At 38.8% G+C, this 23,171-nt stretch overlaps 1 protein-coding gene across 2 annotated transcripts in view; it reads left to right on the top strand.

The window, feature by feature from the left end:
* The window catches only part of LOC139697427 (uncharacterized), a 49,177-nt gene extending 26,207 nt beyond the window's left edge, over positions 1-22,970 (top strand). For both annotated transcript variants that reach the window (XM_071596131.1, XM_071596130.1), the window contains exons 2-3: positions 9,648-9,801; positions 22,304-22,970. In XM_071596131.1, the coding sequence (XP_071452232.1) occupies positions 9,648-9,801; positions 22,304-22,769 (620 nt within the window). In that variant the 3' untranslated portion in view covers positions 22,770-22,970. The remainder of the gene's footprint in view (positions 1-9,647; positions 9,802-22,303) is intronic.
* Positions 22,971-23,171: the final 201 nt, after the last annotated feature.

Below are 23,171 nucleotides of genomic sequence, written 5' to 3' on the forward strand. Positions count from 1 at the left end.
CAATGCGTTACCTTGTCTCTCCGAACAAAAATACAAAACCTGGCATTGAACACTTCATTAAGTCACTCTTCAACTTCGTATATATATATATATATATATATGTATATATATATATATGTATATATATATATATATATATATATATATATATATATATATATATATATATATATCTGTCCTCCCTTCATTCCATATAATATGCCTGTACTCTTCCTTCCCCTCCTTTTTTCGCCAACGTTTACCCAGCTCTCACAGTCTTCAACATTCCACTGCCATTCAATATGCTCTCCATCCATTTTTCCTATTTCCTAATGATTTCTCCCAGCGCTCCCCTCTCCTCTCCACCATAGCTAGCACTTCCTCATTTATTTTCCTTTTGGTCCATTTCACCTTCTCCAACCTTCTCCACAGCCACTTTTCAAAAGCCTCCAATCTACACCCATCATCCTGATTCATTGCCCATATTTCCGCGCCTTTCATAACTACGCTACATATGAAAGTTTCAACGAGCATTTTCTTAGCATCCGTACTCAACGTGCCAGCCATCAATTCCCATCTCGTGATAGCATCTTTGCCTAACATAATTCTTCTCCTTATGTCCTTACTGCTTTTGACCATTTTGGTCCAGAACACTTCCAAGATCTGCTAACTGCTCTAGTTATTAACTTTTATTTCAATATTTAACTTAGCCTTCCTCTTTATTTATTTGTATATATCCCCATCCCAAACCTATTGCACTGCCTTTCCACTACGGTCAGTAATGTTTGCGACCCCTTGGCTGACCGACTAAATAAATCTTGATCATCAACAAACCTAACTGATATTATGAATTGTCCACCGGTACAGGTAATAATGGACAACCCTGCCTTATCCCTCTCAATAAAATTGCCCATCCCAACTCTCCATGTGCCACTCGCATCTTAGCTGTCTGTAACTTGTACAGGGTGCAGATTTGTCCTGGTCCCGCTAATCTACTCTTATTTTCTGCAATGCATTCATTATACCCACCTAATTTACTCTATGAAACACTTTCTCAAAATCTACGAAACTGAAAAATGCATCACAATTGTATTCTAAGGTCTAAAGGAGTCTAAGTTTTATTTCTCCTTTGGAAAAGATATTTTTAAGGAATTAAAATGAATTATGGAAAGATAGCAAAATAGTACATCGGAAAAGATTAATTTGGGTGTATAAAGGGGATTAAGATGGGTGTTAGTGATGCCATAGCAATTTTGAAGTCACCAGTAGAAAGGAACGTAAGAGTATAGCAAGAGCGTATTTGTATTCTCGGTGGATTTTTAGAACTGTTTTAGTTTTTGACAGAGTAAACTGAGCTCAATTTACGAAAATTTTACGGAAGATAGAAGTAGAAGGTTATATGTCTTATCGGATCCTGTTATATGTTTCAGATTGTACAGGTGAAGATAGCGAATGGAGAGTCAGAATATATGGTGCCATGCAGGGGAGTAAGACAAGTATGTCTCTATCACTGGTTCTTTTCAATATATATCGTATGAGGAGGAAATGGTAAGAGACGCATGGGAAGGACTGTTGGCTGGAGTGATAAAAGTGTTTGTGAGTAACTCTTCTAATAAGGGAGGTTTACGGTTGAGTAGGCGTTGGTTAGTCAGTCAGGCGAAGGGTTAAAATTATTATTTGGCGTCTTGTGTAGTAAGTGTTATAGGTATGGGATGAGAATAATTTTTTTTTAATCGTTGGTAATGATATCATGAATGAATAGGAATATTAAGATAAACATTAAAGTTGAGGGAGATGAACAAGAACAGGTGCGCAGAAGTTCACCTAAGTAGGAATTATTGTCAACATAACTAGGAAGTATTTTGGAGGAGGATGGGCAAAGAGGAAAGGACATGAAAAGAAGAATTTCATTAGGTAGGGAAACGTTTACAACGAGGCAGGGGTTGGACGGAGGCACCTTAAGTGAAAATTTAAAGAAAAGACTAGTGAAATCTTTGATATGGAGCTTGGTTTTTTTATGGGTCGACAACATGATCGTCAAGAGGATAATGGTAGATTGTAAGCCTTTTAGATGTGGGGGTTGATAAAAATGAAAAAGTAAAATGGACGGAGAGGAGAACAATCGATGCATTTCTGGGCAGGGTGAGGGAAGAGAGACGACTATAGGGAGAAATTCAAAGAAGACAAGTAGATGTAAAAGATACTGATAGGCAGTGGGATGCTGAAGAGGAGAATGCTGGGAATGTGAGGTAGAGGGGTAAGAAGACATTTTCGATGGATTTTAGGGAGGTAACATGTATGCAGAGCTAAAGAATGAGATATTGTAATATGAGGTGTCAACTTCGTGTAGCAAATGGCATTTACTGTGAGAGAGTACACGATGAAGAGTATGAAATACGTAAGTGGTGTAAGAAAGGGAGTCGATATTAACAAAGCATTCAAAACAATGATAGATTCAACAAGGAATTTAGGGCACGTGGTGGGGAACCAAAAGTACCACTGCAGTTCATCGTGATGGGGAAAGTAGGTGGTGTGAATAAAGGTACGACTAGGGAGAAGTCATGACTGTCCAATATTAGATCATGAGACGGCAAAAGTTTTCTTTTGATACACGACAGGGAAAGTTTCACTGATCTGCAGAATGCCTTAAGGAGATTCACCCCAAGAAGAAATCTATCGATCATTGAGTGAAAAAATAATGAATTCAGAAGAAAAGCTAATGATTTTTGAGGTCGTGTTCATTTGGTGTAGCCCATTATAATTTTCTGTAGTGTTTATTCCAGTAATTGTTTTGTTGCATCCCTCTATTCCAGTTTTTCTTAATTACACTCATATATAGCTGGCGTCTTCTTCTTCGTAACTCCCTACATCAGTCCATATATCTCGTTATCCTAATCCATCTACCAGATATATTGTGTTGTTCCAGTATAGCCCTGCGGTACTTTTTCCGTTAATTATTTTTTCTAATACTGTAGTCCTGTAACCGCCTTATATGATATCTCCAAGAGATATTTCTTTTTCCTCGTAGGCAGTAATGTTGCTTCCTTCCTCTACTCTTCGACTCGATGGATATGCGAAGAATAGGGTTACTATGCCGTTATCTATGAGGTGTTAGTATCCGCCCGGGCCTCTAAATATATTTTATCCCCATCGAAACGCTTCAATTCAACGGGTCAGTAATGCACGTCGCGAAACCTTTCCCGATGGAGCGAGGCCATGGCGGACTTCCGTTTGCGGTTTTGCAGTGGCGTGGATACTCGAAGTGTGTGCTCGCCTAAACCGCGACAGAATTTTTTTTCCTTTTACCTTTAGCGAAAAATACGTCCGTCGACTGCACTCGGACCCCTCCCACTGTCTGCAGGCGGAATGAGGCTACGCGGAATCGTCCCGCTTTTATTATTTGGAACCGCGAGGTGCGGGTGTTCGGCGTTTTTCTGCCTTGCTAAAGGGTCGTGATGAAGCTTCTTGCGCCCGAGAGTTTTCCCCGTTCCCACGAAATGTTTTTTCGAACCCTCCATTCCGTTTTCCATTGTGCTGATCCAGTATTTGCCCATCTGTGCGAATCTCCGTCATTGAATTACACTCAGCGAGCTAGTATTTTTAAAATCAGTTGCAGTGGGAAATTATCCGGCCCGAGATTTAGCTATAGGTAAGGGAAATATAGTTCGGCCCCATCCTAAGGAGAGGCGACCATTCAGGGCCCCGATGCGCTTCTTTTCTATCGTAGACTATGAAGTTATTTTACTTTATTTCAAAGCAAGTATTCAGCATGGATCAGTTTGATATCAAGTGAAATTAATTCTCGAATGTGTGTGTCGTGGATGGGAGGATTATAATACGTTTTGAGAAATAGGAAATTCACATTCGCCCCAAGAACTTCCAGTCTTGTATCTTTGTCGAATAGGGTGGTTGAGTAACTCATTCATATTAAATCTACCTCCGGATTGTAGATATTGGGTGTGTGAGCTTTTTAATTCCTTATTCTTAAAATATTTTTGATACTTAATAACTTCGATTGATCATTTGGGATTTAATTGACTTGGACGGTTTGGAGAAGAAGGCACGACCAGGATTTTGTTTGGAAGGCAATTTAAGGAGATATTTTGGTCGCAACATAAAATAGATGTATACAAGTCTTATTTCTTTCTGATGCACCAATGTATAAATGTTTTTCATACACGAACAACTTCATTAAGGAATCACATTAATGAATTCATTTTCTAGTGAATCAATTTCAAATCTTTGAATATCACCATGTATAAGACATTTAGGGCGAAGGTTAGCTATTTCCTTAAGGACGTGGGAAGTCGTAGTTCACGACAAATTCTCATTTCCTCTCTCCAAAACACTTGCGTGCTAAGGAAACTGGTCTCGATAGTCTCAATGAGCACGCGAGGTGCACATTTGCCACACTATCAGAATACTCACAGAAACGTGTTGCGCTTTTTTATATTGCTACTGTAGTTGCAGCAAATACATTGCGTTGAATCTAATATATACTTATAATTCAACAAGAAGGCGAAAATATTATAATTATATGTTGTTCCGCGAATTTAATTCCGTTTTTCGCCAAAATTTAACAATTGATATCAGGAATGAATATCGTGCATCCTGGGAATAAGACAATAAAGTTTACTGGCATATCATTTTCTGGTCACGCACGCGCTGGTTGTCAATTTCGCGTATTAGGGCTGCCGTGATATGTCATTCAAATAATTATTTGTTTTCTCCTCTGACTATAAATTCGAAGATTGGTTGAACCCAGCTTAGTCCCTCAAATTTTGCTATCGACAAACCTCGTCCGAATTATTTTTTCTTCTCTTTTACGAATGTCATATTTTAATTCCTATTACTCACTCGGGATCTATATCAATAGTTATTTCTGTTCTTTCCTGGACGATTATCTGCTTCAGAATTTTTACTCAATTTCTTTCTATCCTTCGCTTCATAGAACTCATCTGTTTCAATTCGTCTAATTGAGCTTCGTACTTCTCAGTATTTCGCCTCACTTCCAATGTTCCCTGTTTTTTCTTCTGCCCATGCCATGCCTCATCTTCGTAGAAAAGCATGCTGCGTATTCATGTTTTAATGAAGCGATTTCCGGCTGTAGTTAGCCTGAAGACAACTTGCTTCTTTACCCTTAAGTTAGTAGCTATCTGCAGGCAAGGAAGAAATTATTCTAATGTTGCTAGCTGTTCGTTGACTTATTTCATAAAATGCCATAATTTAGACCGTTCCTAGGCTCACCGTTAATACTGTTCGTTTTCATTTCAAAATAACTCGTGAAAAATGTTAGTCTCAAGCGTACAATACAGCGAGTGTTGCAGATGGGTAAAAAAGTCCAGCATTTCGTTCGAAAATGTGAAATTTCCCTAATATACATGATTATTACATGCGTTTCTTTTTTGATTCCTTGATTGTGCAATGTATATTCGAGTCCTCTATTTTAGTGAAGATTCTGGTAATGACATTCTTTCATATCTATTAATTAATATAGTAAAATACTATTCCATGTAGCATCAAGCTCCATGGTACAGGTATTTCCTAACCTATCCGTAGTCCTCCTTTTGGTTTGATCTCGCGCGGCTGATCTAAAAGTTAATGGCAGAAAAAAGCGCGCCTGAAAAAAAGCTAATGGCAGAAATTAGTTTTTAAAATCTCAAATTGAGAATTGAATTAAATGTAAGTTTTAACTTCTCAATATTTTAAACTTTACAAGAGAAGAATTAAATTAAATACTAAGTGAAGGAAAATGTATTATTAGTTTCATAAAATGAGGTCATTGGTCCTTTTCAATGCAGGTATGGATTAATGAATGGACAAATATTAATTTACTTGGGTAATCTACAAATAGGTTGGAGGTAATTATTTGTGGTCATTCTGCTTTCTGCTGTAAGGTACACTACAGCTATGGGCAAGCCAGAATAAATTTCTGAAGATGTACATTGAAAAGGGAATAAAATATCCTAAAATAAGGTATCTAGAAATGATGTTAATTGTTAAAACTTGTTTTCTCAAAAATTTCACAAGGTATACAGGATGAGTTCCAAAAGAAATGCAATTATTTAATTAAGTAATTTATGGAACAGATTTGCGCACACGCTTAAAATTCTTCAAAATACTGTCCTCGGGCCTCTACACATTTGTCCAGCAACTCTGCCAATACCGGTACACGCCCTGGAAGGCGTCTTCGGAGACCTCTCGCAAGGTCTTCGTCAAGGCTGATTGGATCTCTTCTATGGACGAAAAATGGGTTCCTTTCAGGGCTGCTTTAATCCGAGACAACAAAAAAAGTCTTCTGCGGCGACGTCAGGACTATAGGGGGGTTGGGGCAGGGTTGGGACCTGGTGTTTGGCCAGGAACTTACGTCCTCGTAGCGCGTTGTGGCGGGGCGCGTTGTCGTGATGGAATTGCCAGGTAGTGGAGATGTCATTTCTCATCCTGATGACCCTTTTCCGGAGTGTTTCCAGCACATACGAGGGGGGACCCAAAAATAACAGGAATGTTGTCAGATTCTTAGTTCTCAATATATTTACATTAAATTTTGTTCACCTTCAAAGTATTTCCCTTTGACCACAATGCACTTCTCCGAACAATGCTTCCATTGTTCGAAACATTTATGAATTTCATTTATTGGGATGTCCTTTAGGCCTTCTAGCGATTTTTGATTTACCCCCTAGACAGTGTCAAAACGCTTTCCTTTCATGTCCCTTTTGAGTCTGGGGAACAGAAAGGAGTCACTGGGAGCTAAATCTGGTGAGTAGGGGGAGAGATAATCGATTTCATGCCATTTTTTGTCAAAAACTGCATCACGGAGAGGGCAGTATGAGCCGGCGCGTTGTCATGATGAAAGAACTAGTCGCCTGTGTGCCAAAGATCTGCTCTTTTCTTCCGGATACTCTCCCTCAATCTCTTCAAAACCTCCAGGTAAAACTTCTGGTTGATAGTTTGACCCGAGTAACGAACTCCGAGTGCACAATACCTCTGCAATCAAAGAAACAAATGAGCATTGTCTTGATTTTTGATTTCACTTGGTGAGCTTTTTTTGGACGAGGACAGCCAGCTGTATTCCATTGGCTTGTTTACTGCTTTGTTTCAGGATTGTATCCAAAGCACCACGATTCATCACCAGTAATCACCTTGGAAAAAAATCAGGGTCCTCTTCGAGCTGATATTGAAGCTCAAAACATGCCTGAATTCGACGCTCCCTTTGCACGTTAGTGAGATTGCGAGGGACAAATTTGGCTGCAACCCTTTTCATATGCAAATCTTCAGATAGAATCCTCTGAATTGAACTCCTGGACACTCCAGATATCTCACAGTGTTGATCAATGGTTCTGCGACGGTCGTCACGAATGAGGGCATTGATTTTGTCGACGTTGTCGTCAGTTCTTGATGTTGATGGGCGGCCTGAACGGGGCTGGTCTTCAATTAACATTTCTACATTTTTAAAACGTGTAAATCACTCGTAGACCCTGGTTTTGCTTAGGGCAGCTTCCCCATAAGCAGTCTTACGCATTACAATAGTCTCCGCGGCCGATTTCCCGAACAGGAAACAAAATTTCACTGCAGCGCGTTGCTCTTGATAATCCGCCATCACGTTTTTCGCCGAAATGAAAAACGTTATTTCACTGAAACAGCTCTCACGGACGGACCGATCCAGTCACAGCGACGGCGCTGCGCATGCTGACGCAGGTGGCGTGAGCCTGACGTACGACCGGCCAAACAAAGGCTTCCCCCACTCTCGCTCCCCACCGCAGCCCAATTCCCGTTACTTTTGGGTCCCCCTTCGTACATGCAGTAGGTAGCGTTAACTGTCTGTCCTTGAGGGACAAAAATCTTTACTGACGAAAAAGACAGTGAACATTGTTTTCACTTTTGATTAGCTCATCCTTACCTTTTTGGGCTTGGGGGACTGGGCGGTGTGCCTCTCAGACCTTTGGCGTTTGGTTTCTGGGTCGTATTCTAAAACCCAGGTTTCATTATCGGCGACGTTGCCCAAATAATGACGTTCATTTTCAGTACGTTGCAAAAGGTCACTTGAAAGTTCCGCTCGGTTGGAGCACCGAGACCAGTTTCGCGGCAAAGTATAGCGTCCCCCAACCTACTTCAAGTGGTTCGATGCCACTCCGACCAATAGGATCGGCGCGGGAAATTCAATTGCATTTCTTTTGCGACTTACCTTGCATACTAGATTGAGTACTCTGAATGGCACAATTTCATTTGGATATTTTTTAGTTCGAGTTAAATATTTTAACTACACATTCGTACGAAGGTTTCCGAGGCGTTAAACTGCTTGTCTCTGCACTTCCGGGTTCTCCATCCGAGTTAATTGTCTTCGTGTGACTACAGTTTCTCTGGCCAATTTTCCTGCGTATTCAGGTTGACTTTAACTACAAATGATTATGATGTGAGTGTGCACTCATTGAATAAGCAGCATTCCTCATTCTCATGTAAAAAGATGCTAAAATAGTTGACAGTAATATTACCCAAGTGGAAGTCTTCATAATGTATGCCTGTCTGAAAACGTGAACCAACTACAAGAAATTCTGGAGCTATTCATTCAGAGTATTCGAGCTATAGAAAGGTATGTTTTGGACTGTCCCAAACTCATATTTAATTCTACTTAAAACAAGCACTTTCTATATCTGCCCTACATTATATTTCTTTCTTCATTTCTTCGTAACTTCTAACCGTCTTCATGATGTCTAGAATCCCAAATCTCTTTCTTCCTCTACGTACACCACGTTCTCCGTTCTTCGTATCACAGCATTCAGCATCTCACTGCCTTCAAATATTAACTCCATCCAGCAACTTTTACTCCTTGCTCACCCTATTTAAAACCTCTGTGTTCGGCATCCACCTTGTCCAAAGTATTTTCTCCATTCTTTGGAGTACCCACATCTCAAAAACCTACAATTTATGCCAAACATCTTGCCTCAAAGGCCAGGTGTCGAATCCATAAAGTTTTACGCTCAATATTAAAGTATTTACTACTATATTCTTCACATATGTAGAAAGTGTACCTGTCATCAATACTTTCTTCTGCTAAATGCTTCTTTTTCTATCTCAATTTTCCTAACATTTCCATCGCTGTGCCCATTTTGTACTGTTTACTGGGCTTTCCTAATTCTCGAGAATCTTATTACTTTTGTTGTCTTGTGGTTAACCTTCGTTCCATATCCCGTGCACTGTTCCTTTAAAGCATACGATAGTAAATGAAATCCGAAGGCTTTCTGACTCACTAATGCTAGGCCTAGGGTAAACCTGTCTTAATTATCTCACTGCCCACATTTATTTCACAAAGTATGCTTCCCTCCCCATTCTAATCTTAACATTTCTTCTGCATACAATTTAGTAAAACTTAATTCTGCGTGTATATAAATAAGGAAATTGCCAAATTTTAATGTGATATCAACTCACACATATACACCCTCAATGCTTATGTAAATACCTCATTTAAAAGTAATTGTTCAAAAAATGTGTGTGAGCACAGGAGCTATGAAAGAACAAACGATATATTCTTAGGTAATTGGCTGATATAGCTTTAATTAACAATTAAAATGTGAGGCAAGGTGAATATTTTAGGATAAAACCCGTAAAATTAAAATTAAACATCTTATTTCTAAAATTACTCGCACTAATTTTATTTATTGGTTCACTTGTAGAAATACAGTGTCACGACAAGTGGAACATCTTGAGGAGTGTCTACCGAAGACAGAAGAGGAACATGGAAGCCGACAACTCGAATGCAACCAAGAGAGCGAAGTGGCGCTGGACGGATCGCATGTCATTTTTGCACGAGTACTTCAACACTCCCATGTAAGTTGGATTCGGTCACATAAATGCCTATGATATGACCTTTTTCTTCGTTAATGAAATTTAATGGGCCACTTAAATTTACCGAAAATACTGTTCGGGGTAGTTCTTTGAGTGTCCTCATCTAGGATTATAGAAGAGGGAACTTCTGATCTACACATACGTCGTACATGTTGGCATGATTTCAGATAGCATTAATTAAAATTGCTACATTTTAAACGAAAGTGAAATTCGAAGGCAGGGTAAGTGGATGCAGGAGATGCTAAGAGGCAATGGGATGCTGAAGACCGCATCCCATGGGATAGGTGGATGGGATAAAACTGAGAAGGCGGGGTAGAGAGCAGAAATGAATAGGCATTTTGGATGGAATGATGGGAGTTAGAAATTAAGCAAAGCTAAAGAACGAGTCACTGTAATATGTGATATGGGATTTAAGAAAATTTTTTGTGTCGTGTTAATCAAAGTTTACGGCTACAATAGGGTGTTTTGCCAAGATCCATGAAAAACCTACCCGAAGCGGGTAGACCGCTCTTAATAATAATGAGAATATAACAAGCGTAGGTATGTACGTAGACGCCGTAAAAATATTGCTCTGTTGTCAACTTTAACGTTTTTGTCGCTATTTTTCCGTTTCTATGTGCTTCATTTCTTGTACCTGATTGGATTTGGGATTGAGATTCGGAAATGTTATCGCATAATGCGTAGACCGTACGAAGGAAGCGTACATTATTTTTTTTTCTTTTTAAATTTTTTTGGTTTGTGAGGAAAATCGTTTTCAGTGGCATTGCTTGTTTCCTTTTAATTTATTTCAAAAATCGCCGGAATTATATTATTTGAAAAGTAATACACGTGGACGTTTCTTCTATCATATACTACCTTGATCAAAAATTTCCCGGAATTTATTCAGAAAATTAAAAATACAAGTTTATTCATCTAAATCTATATTGTCCCCTTCAAAGTAATCCCCATCGACTGCAACACACTTATGCCAGCGCTTGATCCAATCCTCGAAACATTTTTTATATTCGGTGTTCGGTATGTCCATCAGTGCTTCCTGCGATTTTTCCATTACTTCCTCTCGGCTGCTAAAACGCGTTCCCCGTAATGGTTTTTTAACTCGATTGAACAGAAAGAAGTCACAGGGAGCCAAATCAGGTGAATTCGGTGGCTGTTGGATGGTATTTGTTGCATTTTTCGTCAAAAAATTACGAATAATGATAGCACTGTGCGACGGTGCGTTATCATGGTGCAAAATCCACGAGTTTTCTGCCCACATTTCTGGTCTCTTTCGGCGAATTGCTTCACGCAAACGTCTCATAACGCCCAAATAATACTCTTTGTTTACTGTCTGGCCTTCTGGCAAAAATTCATGATGCACTACACCGTTGTAATCCATGAAAACCGTCAGCATTGCCTTCTTTTTTGACTGAAAACGACGTGGTTTTTTTGGTCTCGGCTCATTTGGTGAACGCCATTCACTTGCCTGATGTCTGGATTGCGTGTCGTACTCATAAACCCACGTCTCGTCTCCAGTAATGATCCTTTTGATGAATGTGGGATCGGATTCAGCCTCGCAAATCATGTCTTTTGCGACGTCAACACGGTCTCTTTTTTGCATGAAATTGAGGTCTTTACTTTGCTGCTACACGACGGAAACCCAAATCATTAACCACAATGTCTTGGGCGGATCCATAGGCAATGTTCAAGTCCTCCGCTATTTCTCTGATGGTTAATTTGCGGTTATTGACCAACATTTCTTTTACTTTATCAATTTTTTCACCGACTTTCGATGTCGATGGTCTGCCACTGCGTTCATCATCTTCGATTGACTCACGACCACTTCTGAACCGCTCGTGCCACTGGTAAACGACCGTTTTTTTTAGAGAATCGTTGCCGAAACACTTTTCCAACATTTCCAACGTCCGTGCGCCACTAAATCCGTTTTTTACGCAAAATTTAATACAAGTTCGTTGTTGCAAATTTAAATCCATTTCTGAAATTGTAAAAAATCGCCAACACACACAGAGATAGATGTACTCTTGGCTACGTAACTTTTGCAAATGTCAAGTTATGACACTAAGATTTAAAGGGAATATCAACAACAGATGTACCAATTTAACAAAAAAAACAGAACTCAAATCGGAACGATGGGAGCGCCACACGGTGGTTATTCCGGGAACTTTTTGATCAAGGTAGTAAGTGAGGGTATTATAGGACATTGGATTCCCGCTACATATAATGGAAGCGATTAGAACCTCTTTCAACGAGAAAAACATTAAATTTAACTAAGAAATAAAGATTAAAGTACTTTTGAACTTATTGTTATTATTCAAGGAGTCAGAAAAGGGTGCAGCTTTTCATACCCACTCTTTAATCTATCTGCTGATAATCTGATGGCAATATGTAAAATAAAAACTCCTTAACAACTGAATTATAATGAACGTTTTTCAAAATTATCCTCTTCGCTTACGGCCAGAATAGTAGAACAATGACCGGCAATGTCTCCAGAGGGCTGTCTACATATAAACAGCAACTAACAGTCACCGAGTTAAAATTTGAAAAGTGTGATGAAAAATCAATCTGATGGCGTTAACGGAAAAATCTCACAATGATTTGAAATGGGTTAAGGTGATCAGTGTCTGTAGTAAGTAAATGAAACATTTAGGATGCGATGCATCGTTCACCAGTTACTGCGTACAGGGTATCGAAAATGAACGGGTAGTTTTTCGGCAATTGAAGGGAGCCAATTGGAAGAATTTCTAAAAGCAAAATGAGGAAAGAAATGAAATGAAAATTTTATAAACTAGCGGCAGTACGCTCCCTTCTATATAATGGTGAATCTTGGACGCCATCAAAAAAATCTTTTGAAAATCCAAGTTGCAGAAGTGAAATTTCTCCGTTCCGTGAAAGACTTCATAAAATCGATTGCTAATTAGTCTGTAAGATAGGTGCTAGGCATCTTTTCAATGGAAAATTAAATAAGTATAGACTCAACCAGAAACAACATGTTCAATGAATGAGTGGTCTCATGCAGACTGCCGAAATCAGCTCTCGTATAAAAGCCCAAGGGACGGAGAGATATTGGATGCCCCACAAAGAGATGAAGCATTAACGTACAACAGGCCCCAAGAGGACTAATGAGGATGGGGGGAAGAAGGCTGCTGTAGACGATGATGTTTCTTCTCCCAGATTATGTAGTCGGAGTGGCAATGGCGCGATTGCGCAACGTCTTGTTAATGTCAGGTAAGTTTTGCTGTGAAGTGGCATCTTTTTTTATTAACCGTCTAGGTTCCATCATCCTAATTTATTTTGTTATCGTTCTACAGCTGTTTTTTACGTCAATTTAGAGTGCATGTCGGCGTGTAAGTTCGTAGAGTGCGCTATATTCGAGAGGAGCTATTTGAATTAGCAATCAATTACATTAAAATGCTTTAAATAAGGGAAAACGATAACGGGGAGACTTGAAATGATAACATGATTTTTTAATGATTATTGCTTAGTCGCCCATGTTATCATGAATGTATGAATCGATTTAAGGGCAGTCGATTGAATCACAGATATAACCCACGTTCAATGAAGGCCTGTGTCATCTGACGACGCTCATAATGCACATGTTTATAAAATCGTACGTTCCAAGTGACATATTTTCTTCCAACTGACAGCATTTCGGTAAGTTCGTAGAGGTATAAACTTTAAATAGCATTCTTTTTTCCTCACATTATAACGGGTGTGTGTGTTTTTTCACCTCTTTTATTCGGTTCAATAAAAGTACGCGTACTAATTAAGTTAAACAAAACTTTCTTAGCTCCAAGTAAGGTGCCTCCGAAGTCCGCGAATTTCTAGAATCTCCTTCGTTGACCATCTTCCCCTCCTCACTTAATTTAAGCTAGTTCTACTTAGGTATGTAGGAGCAGTTTATGCAAAGATTATTTCTATTATTTTACATTCATTATTTTTCTCTTTTGATTATTACATTTTAAATTTGCTGGTGAAAAATGGTCTTCGTGGTATCAATTTTCTTTGAGTTAATTGTGAATTCGCTTGTTTGTCATAGTTTTAAGATATTTCGTTATGTGATAAAGTTGTCTTAAAGGTAAGTTCGGTTATTTTTACCATTAGATATTAGCTCAATTATATTGGAACAAATATGGATTGTACATAATTTGATACTCATTATTTGAAAAGGAACTTTTTTAAGGAAAATATTTAAGGCTGTATAATTTTTAATCGGAATTGAAATGAAAGTAGTAACACCTATAGTCATGATTAGCCATCAAGACAAAAGTAAAAATTTGAGCGCCTTACTGAACCGGTCTCATAGATTCGGTTATGAGCTATCGTAGTTCGGAGACCACAGAATGCGATAGCCTTAATTATATATAAACTCATTTAACTGTTCAATTACGGTTAATTCAAACTGCTTTCGGAAGTAGAGACTATGTAATAACGGCGTTTTACTCCGCTTTTTCCCTTTAATTTATGTAATTTCCGATTTTCAGTCGAAATTCTTTCAATAAAGCTCACAATTGAAATATTATTCCGCAGTTACGGTACTTCATTTTGCATCAGTATTTACGCCTATCCGGAAGAGTATGCACCCCATTATTGTTTCTGCTCTATGAAGAGTATCTTAGTAGAGTAACTGAAAAATGAGTCTGCCCACCGTCCTTGAGTGAATAACGTACTTACTTTTGTCACCTATTTTGTCACCCTTTCTCTGTTGGAAACACGATCCCTTACACAAATCTTAGCCTTAAGTGAACGTCCGCTTCAGAAGGACATCAGTCTCTAGGAATCAAGTTTTTGCTGGCGCAAAACTTACGTGACACAGAGCGTGCGTATGTTATAAAGGCGCCCTTGGAGGTTGCTTCTCGTTCTTCGGCTTAAGAGACTCTCGAATTCTATGAAATAAAAGACTACGACGAGACCTTTAGGAATAAAGACTCTACTGCCAGTATTATTTTTATTAACTATGGTTAACAGAGGCTATATTTGAAAATTTATTAGGAGCTTATGGATATATGGTCTAATAATCAAATACTTCATTTTTTTAGCATGGATACCCTGTGAAGAGTTAGCTGTTTAGAGCAGCATTCAGTATATAAGATTTGAATTAAGTTTGCCCGCACATTTCTAAAATACAGCACACCCACACTGATTATGTCCCTTGATGTTGTTATGATCTCCATCGTGATACGATTCGCCAAAAAAAGCAAGTTCTTACTTTTTAATAGTATCTGGAGTTGGTTCATATGGACAAGCGGATTCCCGTAACCGAGTGTGTCAGTGCAATGGCCGTTTGTTTTAGAAGGGGTGTTCGAAGTGAATGTCTCCTTATTCTAAGCCTTTTGATGCTCTATTGACTTTCATATCCGCTACTACATTTCCAAACGTTCGGAAAATAGTTTTACACAAACCAGAAATACGTTGTTGCAGATACTTAAGTACGTAATTAACTCGATTGGCCAAAACAAATATGGTAAATGTGCTCAGAGACGCTATTTTCTGCAACCAGGGTTAGGCAGACATTGAGACCCACCCCAGTAACAAAATCAAGTTGTCTTAATCTTATCAATTGTTTTAATGATCCCTAATAACATTCTTAATTATGTTGAAATATTAATCTCTTCTCGCATTAAAATAATTACATTGAGAATATTACATTAAAAGAATATATTAATTGCTTCTGTTTTACACAGTCGCTTTGTTTCTAAGGTATTATTACTGCAAACTGTCTTAATATCACTAAAAAGAGGCTAAATTGTGACATGTGAAATATTTCCGCATTGAAAATAAAAACAGTAATTTGCTATGAACCACCGCGTATGTGAATTAGTATAATGAATGGTAAACCGAATCTGGAAGAAATCGCATCCTGTGAATTCGTCCCGTGTATCGGTTTTTAATTGTTAATTAATTTCTCTGAACTTGTAGCTCATATAATTATTCTTATCCCCAGTTTATTTGTACTGCTGGTGGAAAATTTTGACTGCTTATTAACCACTTATTTTTACGGGATTACAGTTGTTTTCGCTTCTATTCCCTCGAGTACACTGACTCCCGAATTAAGAGGCGATATATAGTATGTGTTTGCAGCTCTACTCGTTTCTAATGATTGATGTTATACGAAAGATGTTAATGAAATATGCTCCCCCCTCCCAATAAAGAATGCGCATTCTAAAGTTTTTGACTAACTTGTTTCCAAATAACGAGTTTGCCATTGATTTATCAACCTCAGTCACCAGATTTTTCAAAATGACCATATTTACTTGCTTTATCCCTTATCTCCGGTTTATGTTTCCAGTAAAAATATGTATCATAATTTAAATTCTATCACCACTAGGAAACGAAAGGCCAAGGACTCTTCTGTCAATCGCTAAGCGATCGTGTTAGGAAATTTCTTCGGGAAATTTCAGGGGAGATTTCCACTATCATGGTGTTCTCCTTCAGTGGTAACTTAGTAAGCCGCCATTATTGAGCTGAAGGTACTGCAAATGAGTTCATGCGTCACGTGCAACAAGTGGGGGTAATATTTGACTTTATGGGAAATCTCGTGATGTTCTAGAGCTAATTTCAAATCGAAACGTCTCGCCATCTCTTTCGAGATCTTGAAACGCCTTCGGTCTCGAAAAGCGCCGACTGTAGATTTCCGCGCAAAAGTTAGACCACGTTTATTGTCAACATAAAAAACATCATTAATTCTGAAGCCAGGAACTCAGCCGAAGGATCTGTCAATCCTGATGAGAAGTCCTGCCATTTGATATTTCTGGAAAAGTTGGGAGTATTTCCGCAAGACTTAGGAAACGTTCGACTAAGAGGCTGGACATAAATGATTCTCCCCGATTTTTTTAACGCACTTTTGCTCTCCATGCATGCATCCGTTACCTTTTGATAGACTGCCTCCCGGGAAACTTAGTATTTTTCTGTTTACTCATAAACATCTTTCTCCGATACGAACTCCTTTCTCAAACTTTTGTCTGTATGGATCTAAATTAGTGTATCTTCCTCCGTTACTGTATTTTATTTTTCATAACCGGAGTGGCCTCAAATACTTCATTTCAAAAAGGAAATAATACCCCTCGTCTACGTCATGCTAGTAATTTGGTTCAATATAATGATCATGGGAATTACTTGTGATGAAGAAATAAGGAGCAATAATTAAAGATAATTCAGGGAGCCCAATAATAATAAAATATAATTCAATTATGCCCCGCTGCAACTATTGCAAAAGAACTCATAAATTCTTAACTGTAATTGTGGAAGTAAAAAAATCACAAACACGACCAAGGGCACCCACGAGAAGACGATTATTTAATAATCCAATGCGTGTAAATCGCTTCCTATTTAAAATCAGTAATAATGCGGTAGCAAAGTGCCTACCTACCTGTATTCCAACATTTCATTGATATCAAAATTGTTGGATGAAATCATGACAGCAAATATCGAAACGACATTTATTTTTATTAAAATTGTTGAAAAATTATACCAATATGTTTGCCAAAATGTTTGATTAGCATCCAAACTAATTAGAGTAAAAAACTAACTTTATTTGGACTTATAGCAAAAAGAGACTGACAGAATATATATTCGACGTCTAATGATCAGCAGAAGCAGCTTAAGTAGAATCTTTGTTAACAAAAAAAAATAAATTTATTTAATTTCGTCTGTCCAAAGAAAACTTTCAAAGGATGAATCCGGGGTTACGCCACCTTTCCGGAAATCATTCCTCTCATGTCGCCAGTTACCAACCTGGCTTAATCTTCTCCCGAATTCGTGGCGCCATTTGTCTAAGAATCCTTACCAGCGTCCTGACCGCAAGTGAGCAAAGTCAGTCTAGCGAAATGTGGTTTCGTATTAACCGATTTGCAGGCTTGTTAACTGAACCCACTCCAATCTCATTAGAATTAGCTTAACATAATCTCGAGTTTAGAGCTAGGCCACGAATCAGTGGCCTCATTCAGTGCAATAACTCCGTAACTCCAACAGAGGTTGTTTGCAATGCTTCAAAGAGTATCGAGAGGCAAATGTACTCTTCGGCGTCTACGAGAAAGAAGCAATTGTATACTCCGTTGATTATGGCGATGGATTCGCAACGACTTAATCAATTTCATCTACATCTACATTTAATTAATACCCCGCAAGCCACTGCAAGGTCGTGTGGCGGGGGGTGTTAGGACATCACCCGTAATTAAGAAAGAAGAAAAACCGCATGTAAAAGCCACAAATTTATACCATCCACAAATAAGACATGGCATGCATTCATGCAAGAACACTTACACCCTACACATATGCAAACAGTCAAACTACCAACTAACATACACATGCACCTACAAATATACCTGATATCTATGCAATGTTTAATTTCGTTCCGGCTTGTAAATTAAATGTTTCAATAATCCTAAAGTGGCTTTAGTATCTTGCTATTGTGATTTCTAATTATTCGGGGAACGAATGAGTATTTAAATCTATCTGCACTGGATTCTATCTCCCTTATTTTATCTTAGTGGTCTGATCTGCCTAAGTAGTGTGGGGCCATTATAATTCCTTTAGTGTCATCGTTAAACTCATTTGTTCTGAACCTTTCTAAGAGTTTAAGTCTCGCTTGTGCTCTTCCTACTTCAAGTGGCTCCCAGCTTAAATCCCCTAAGAGACCTGTCATATTTGTGTTCTTATCATAACAATTTTTAACGAATCTAGCGGATTTTCTCTGGACTTTATCTAATGCTTTTCGCCAATTTTTTTCCCAAGGATCTCAAATACTTGCGGCATATTCCAAATGAGGTCTAACTAGAGCAAACTAACACCTCTCATTAACTTTTTCAGTACATCCCCCCACCACCCGTTTAATTAAGCCGAGTTTCTTCAAAGCTACTCCGTATATTGTCCTGATATGTGCTCCCCATGAAAGGCGTGGTGTTAAAACTACCCCCAAATATTTAACTTGATTGGCAGTAGTCAGTACTGAACCCTCTATTTTGTAGTTTATGTCCTGTTCCCCACTTCCTTTCTTCCAAAATTTCAAAACTGCGCATTTGTCTATGTTAAGTATTTATCTCCATCTCTTGCACCATTCCGAAATTGTGTCTAAGTCTTCAGAGAGTAGCTCGCGATCTATTTGGCAACTTATTTCCCTGTATACCACCCCATGTGTTCAGCAAATAACCTCAGATTGCTACTAACCTTTGTGCTTAAATCATTAATGTATATTAAGAACAGAAGAGGCCCTATTACACTTCCCTGGGGGACGCCCGAAGTTACATATCTATCCGTTGAGCGCAACCCATCGATGACTACTATTTGTTTGCGATTTGACAAGAAGTCTCAAATCCAATTAATACTTTTCCCTTTGATTCCATAGCATTTAAGCTTGAGAAACAGTTTATTGTGTGGGACTTGATCGAAGGCTTTTTTGAAATCTAGGAATACTGCATCGACTTGTGCGTTGTTTTCTCCCGATCTAAGTATATCTTGAATGAAAAGACCTAGTTGTGTTTCACAAGATCTGCTTTTCCTAAATCCATGCTGGTTGTGGGTTAGTATTTTCCTATCATCAAGAAATCTCATAATGTTAGTGACAATGAAATGTCCCAATATTTACAAGAGATCGATGTTAAGGAAATGGGTCGGTAATTGGTTGGTTTATCCCTATCGCCGCCTTTATAGATGGGAGTTATGTGGGCTAGTTTCCAGTCGCGAGGTACTGCGCCTTCCTTATCGATTTTAGAAAAACAATGTGTAAAAACGGGGCAATATCATCAGGTTCAATATTACAGCAGGTATTTCTTCCGGACCAGGTGCTTTGTTTGCTTTGATACTACGGAGCAAATGTTCTATTCCCTGCTTGGTCAGGGTAATATCGCTCATGTTCTCCCCGAGTGGGTGTGGAGGATCGTTAGGTGTGTTTGTGTTTTTATTGTGGACGCTCTGGAAAAAATGGTTTAAAATATTTGCCTTTTTCACGCTATCCGTAATAATTTCTCCGTTCTCCGTCTTCAAATAATGTACAGTTGGACGTTTACCCTGTATATCCCTAATATAGGACCAGGATGACTTTGGATTTTCCTCAAGATATTCGCTTAGCATTTCAGATTTAAAAGAGTGTAGTGCTGTGCGCATAATACTTTTCGTCTGACTACGACATTCATTTAGTTTCTTTGAGGATGTATTCAAATAAAATATATCTTCACTTTTTAAACTATTTTTGAAATTTGACTTTAGCTTTCTTTGCCTTCTTAATACCGATCTGACTTCCCCGTTGTACCATCTAGGTTCCTTACTGTCGCATTTGAGTTTGGATGGGATGAACGTCTTCATTCCTTCGCGTAAAATATTTAAGAAATATTTCCAAGTGTTCTCCGTATCGGTTGTCAGTGTTTTTGTCTTGTATTCTGGTAATTCTATCTTTAAATATTCTCGTAGTCCGTTAAAATTTGCCTTGTTGTGTAGGTATATTTTACGCTTTTCTTTGTTTATTTTCAGGATCTTAGGTTTTAACTCTACAAAAATAGCCTTATGGTCACTGATTTTGTCCATTATTTCAATATTTGTAATGATTTCGGGCATAGAAGTCACAAATATATCTAGTATGCTGTGGCCCCGTGTTGGTGATTTAACAATTTGTTCTAAGGAGTTTTTCTATTCAATTTCTTGACTGTCAACTATAAAATGTGCCTGCTAATTGTCATTTCTGTGCACCTAGGTATAAAGTTAATGCAAAAATCCTCGTATGGATGTATTATATAGCTTCACAAGACGGAGTTGAAATGTTTCAAAATTGACAATTTCCCACTTTTTTCTTTCATTTGTGGTTTTACTTTCTCAGCCGAAAAATCAATAGCACAATGAATTGTTGAAAATCGAAACTCCTTATAATGCTATTATATAGTGTAGCCCAAGTAACAGCTTTCACAAAACTTACCCAGCCGTTATTCATAAACTATTTACCTTGTTACCTTACTATTTTTCCTGTTCCTCCAAGTTAAAGTACACCTTCAACTATACTTGGTGCCATTAAGTTTCTTCATGAACAATCTCTGAAGAATGCACAAGTGACCAGATACGTCATGTCGCCCTTCTAGTATTCCCTGCTCCCCTTTCTTAGAACGGGCCAACAGTATGTCCATTGCTTTCCATTCTGCAATTGCGTGCTACCCCAATGTAAAGGAATGTAACGCGTCAAAGTCGGAGAAAGATTTCCACTGGATGAACGTACCCTGACATTAAAATATTGTTCTAGCCGGAATCCTGATGCCTCCGCTCCCTCTTTCAAGGTTTGGGTATTGCCCACATATTTATTCTAATTGCATCCCTAGTTCGCCACCCCCATCCTCAAAGGGGTCCTCCACAATCTAGATGGCCAGGATGTAACCATCCATCTCGATAGCCATCACCCAATCAACAAGCTGTGACAGTTTTAAGCCGCGTACCTGAATCCGCCCGATAGTTGACGGTAAAGCTTTCCAAATTTGTGCCATATCTGGTCTCTGGTATATCTATATTATTTGTTTAAGTTTTTTTCTAGCATTTTAATAGGTATATGCTTTTATTTTTCTCTTTTATTCACCATTCTGTCCTTGTTTTATTATAATTTCCGTTGCTATTGATTGAATTTCAATTTTATTAATATATTTGCGTCTCTTGAATCATATCCATGAATAATGAAAGTCAAATATATTTATGAGCAAAAAATTCTATTTATAATTACATCACTTGATTCACCATTCCATATAATTGTTTCGTACCTTTCTTCCAAATTTCCAGGGTTCGGGCTAGGGAAGAGAGAACTCGCTAGATCCAAATTAATAAACAAATATGTTTAGGTTGTATACGTTAATGTTTTTACCGTACTTGCTGTTGTCACTGATTTCTGATGGCTTCCATGTCTTTCTGAAGTTGTTTCCGGAGAGTGCTGATTCCATGAATCCGCTTACTGACCACGGTCCATGCTGATTGCGTTGTTGAATTAATTGAGTTAAATTATTTTTCCCAGTCATATAAACGAACGTGGTATCCTAGTAAATAAAATTTTGACTCCTGACTGGATGACCTTGGTGTAATTCCATGGTGGTGTCTCTGGAATTGTGCTGATTTTTCGGCCGCGAGGTTTTCCTGCGTAACAGTGGGTGGCACAAGAAATTACATCCCCTACCGTGACTGGTGAATTTCATCCACCGTAGTATTTTATAGCAGGTTTATAATTTTACCCTTCAGTTTTCTAACTAACCCAATCAATTTTGTTTCCTACCGTTTTTTTGGGGCTAATGATCAATAGTTGCCACTTATTAGCTTTTGACAATGTACTTATTCACAATCAAATGTTTGATTTCTATATACTCCATTAACTGTAGCTCTGGACCGCACCGTACTTACAAAATTGCTTTAACCTGCCCTTGGGAATATTACTGTCTGTTGAGATCCCTTCCGAAATATTTCACCATGAGCGAAGGCTGGAACTATCTCCATAGTGTAACTAGTGTCGTGCTGACCGTTTTCCGTCGTGTTGCAGGAAATCCTCCCCAGCAAACAGATTCCCTTCACCTTCGGAGGCTAGGAGTCCGGTGACGATGCAGTCGCCGGCCGCGACGCCTGCCTTGCCGGCCGACGTCGACCCCGAGGGCGTCTCGAGCCCCGCGCCACCGACCTCCATGCCGGTTGCTGCGAGGGCGCCCAATAAAGCACCCGCAGTGGAGCAGCCGTGGGTCGGAGGCGCCGGCAGCGGGATAGAAAGTGGTTGGCCCGCGGTTTTCCCGGAGGCGATGCACCACCGTCAGTACCGTAGGCGGGAACTCAGGGCTTCGACGCTGTCCGAGGAGCTGCGGGAGTGGCTGCGGGCTAAGAGGGGTGTCGAGGAAGTTGATCCTTTCTTCCTCTCGGTGACGAGAGACATGCGAAAGTTGAGCGATAAGGACCAGAGCATGTTTAAGATACAAGTGCAGACGCTTTTGCACGAATTTCTCTATCCGAGCGAATGAATGAGAACCTCTAATTTTGTGGCTTCCGGCAGACAAGTTTTGGTTAAGTTGAAATCGATTCGTCTTCATCACCGAATGTTTAACTTATTTCTCAGCATTTTCAAGTAGTTTCCTTAGTTGCTGGTCATATTTGAGGGGGACCTCAGTAACCATACCGTTTTATTCCTGAGAATTTCCTCCCAGTAAACGGTTCCGTTTATATTGTGCCAATAAATAAAGCTTAAATGTTCGTGACTTCCTGTTATTATTCAATAATTTTCATTGAGGTGTATTATACTGATTTTTGGATGGATGGAAGGATGATATCTTAATTGATATTGGAATGCTTCTCCTACTTGCTGTGGTAGATACTTTCGAACAATTCAGAATTAACTGTCGATGTTCGCATGTGAATACATGTGT

This window comes from Hetaerina americana, unplaced genomic scaffold, assembly GCF_022747635.1.
Source record: "Hetaerina americana unplaced genomic scaffold, ioHetAmer1.1.p SCAF_76, whole genome shotgun sequence".
Lineage (NCBI taxonomy): Eukaryota > Metazoa > Arthropoda > Insecta > Odonata > Calopterygidae > Hetaerina > Hetaerina americana.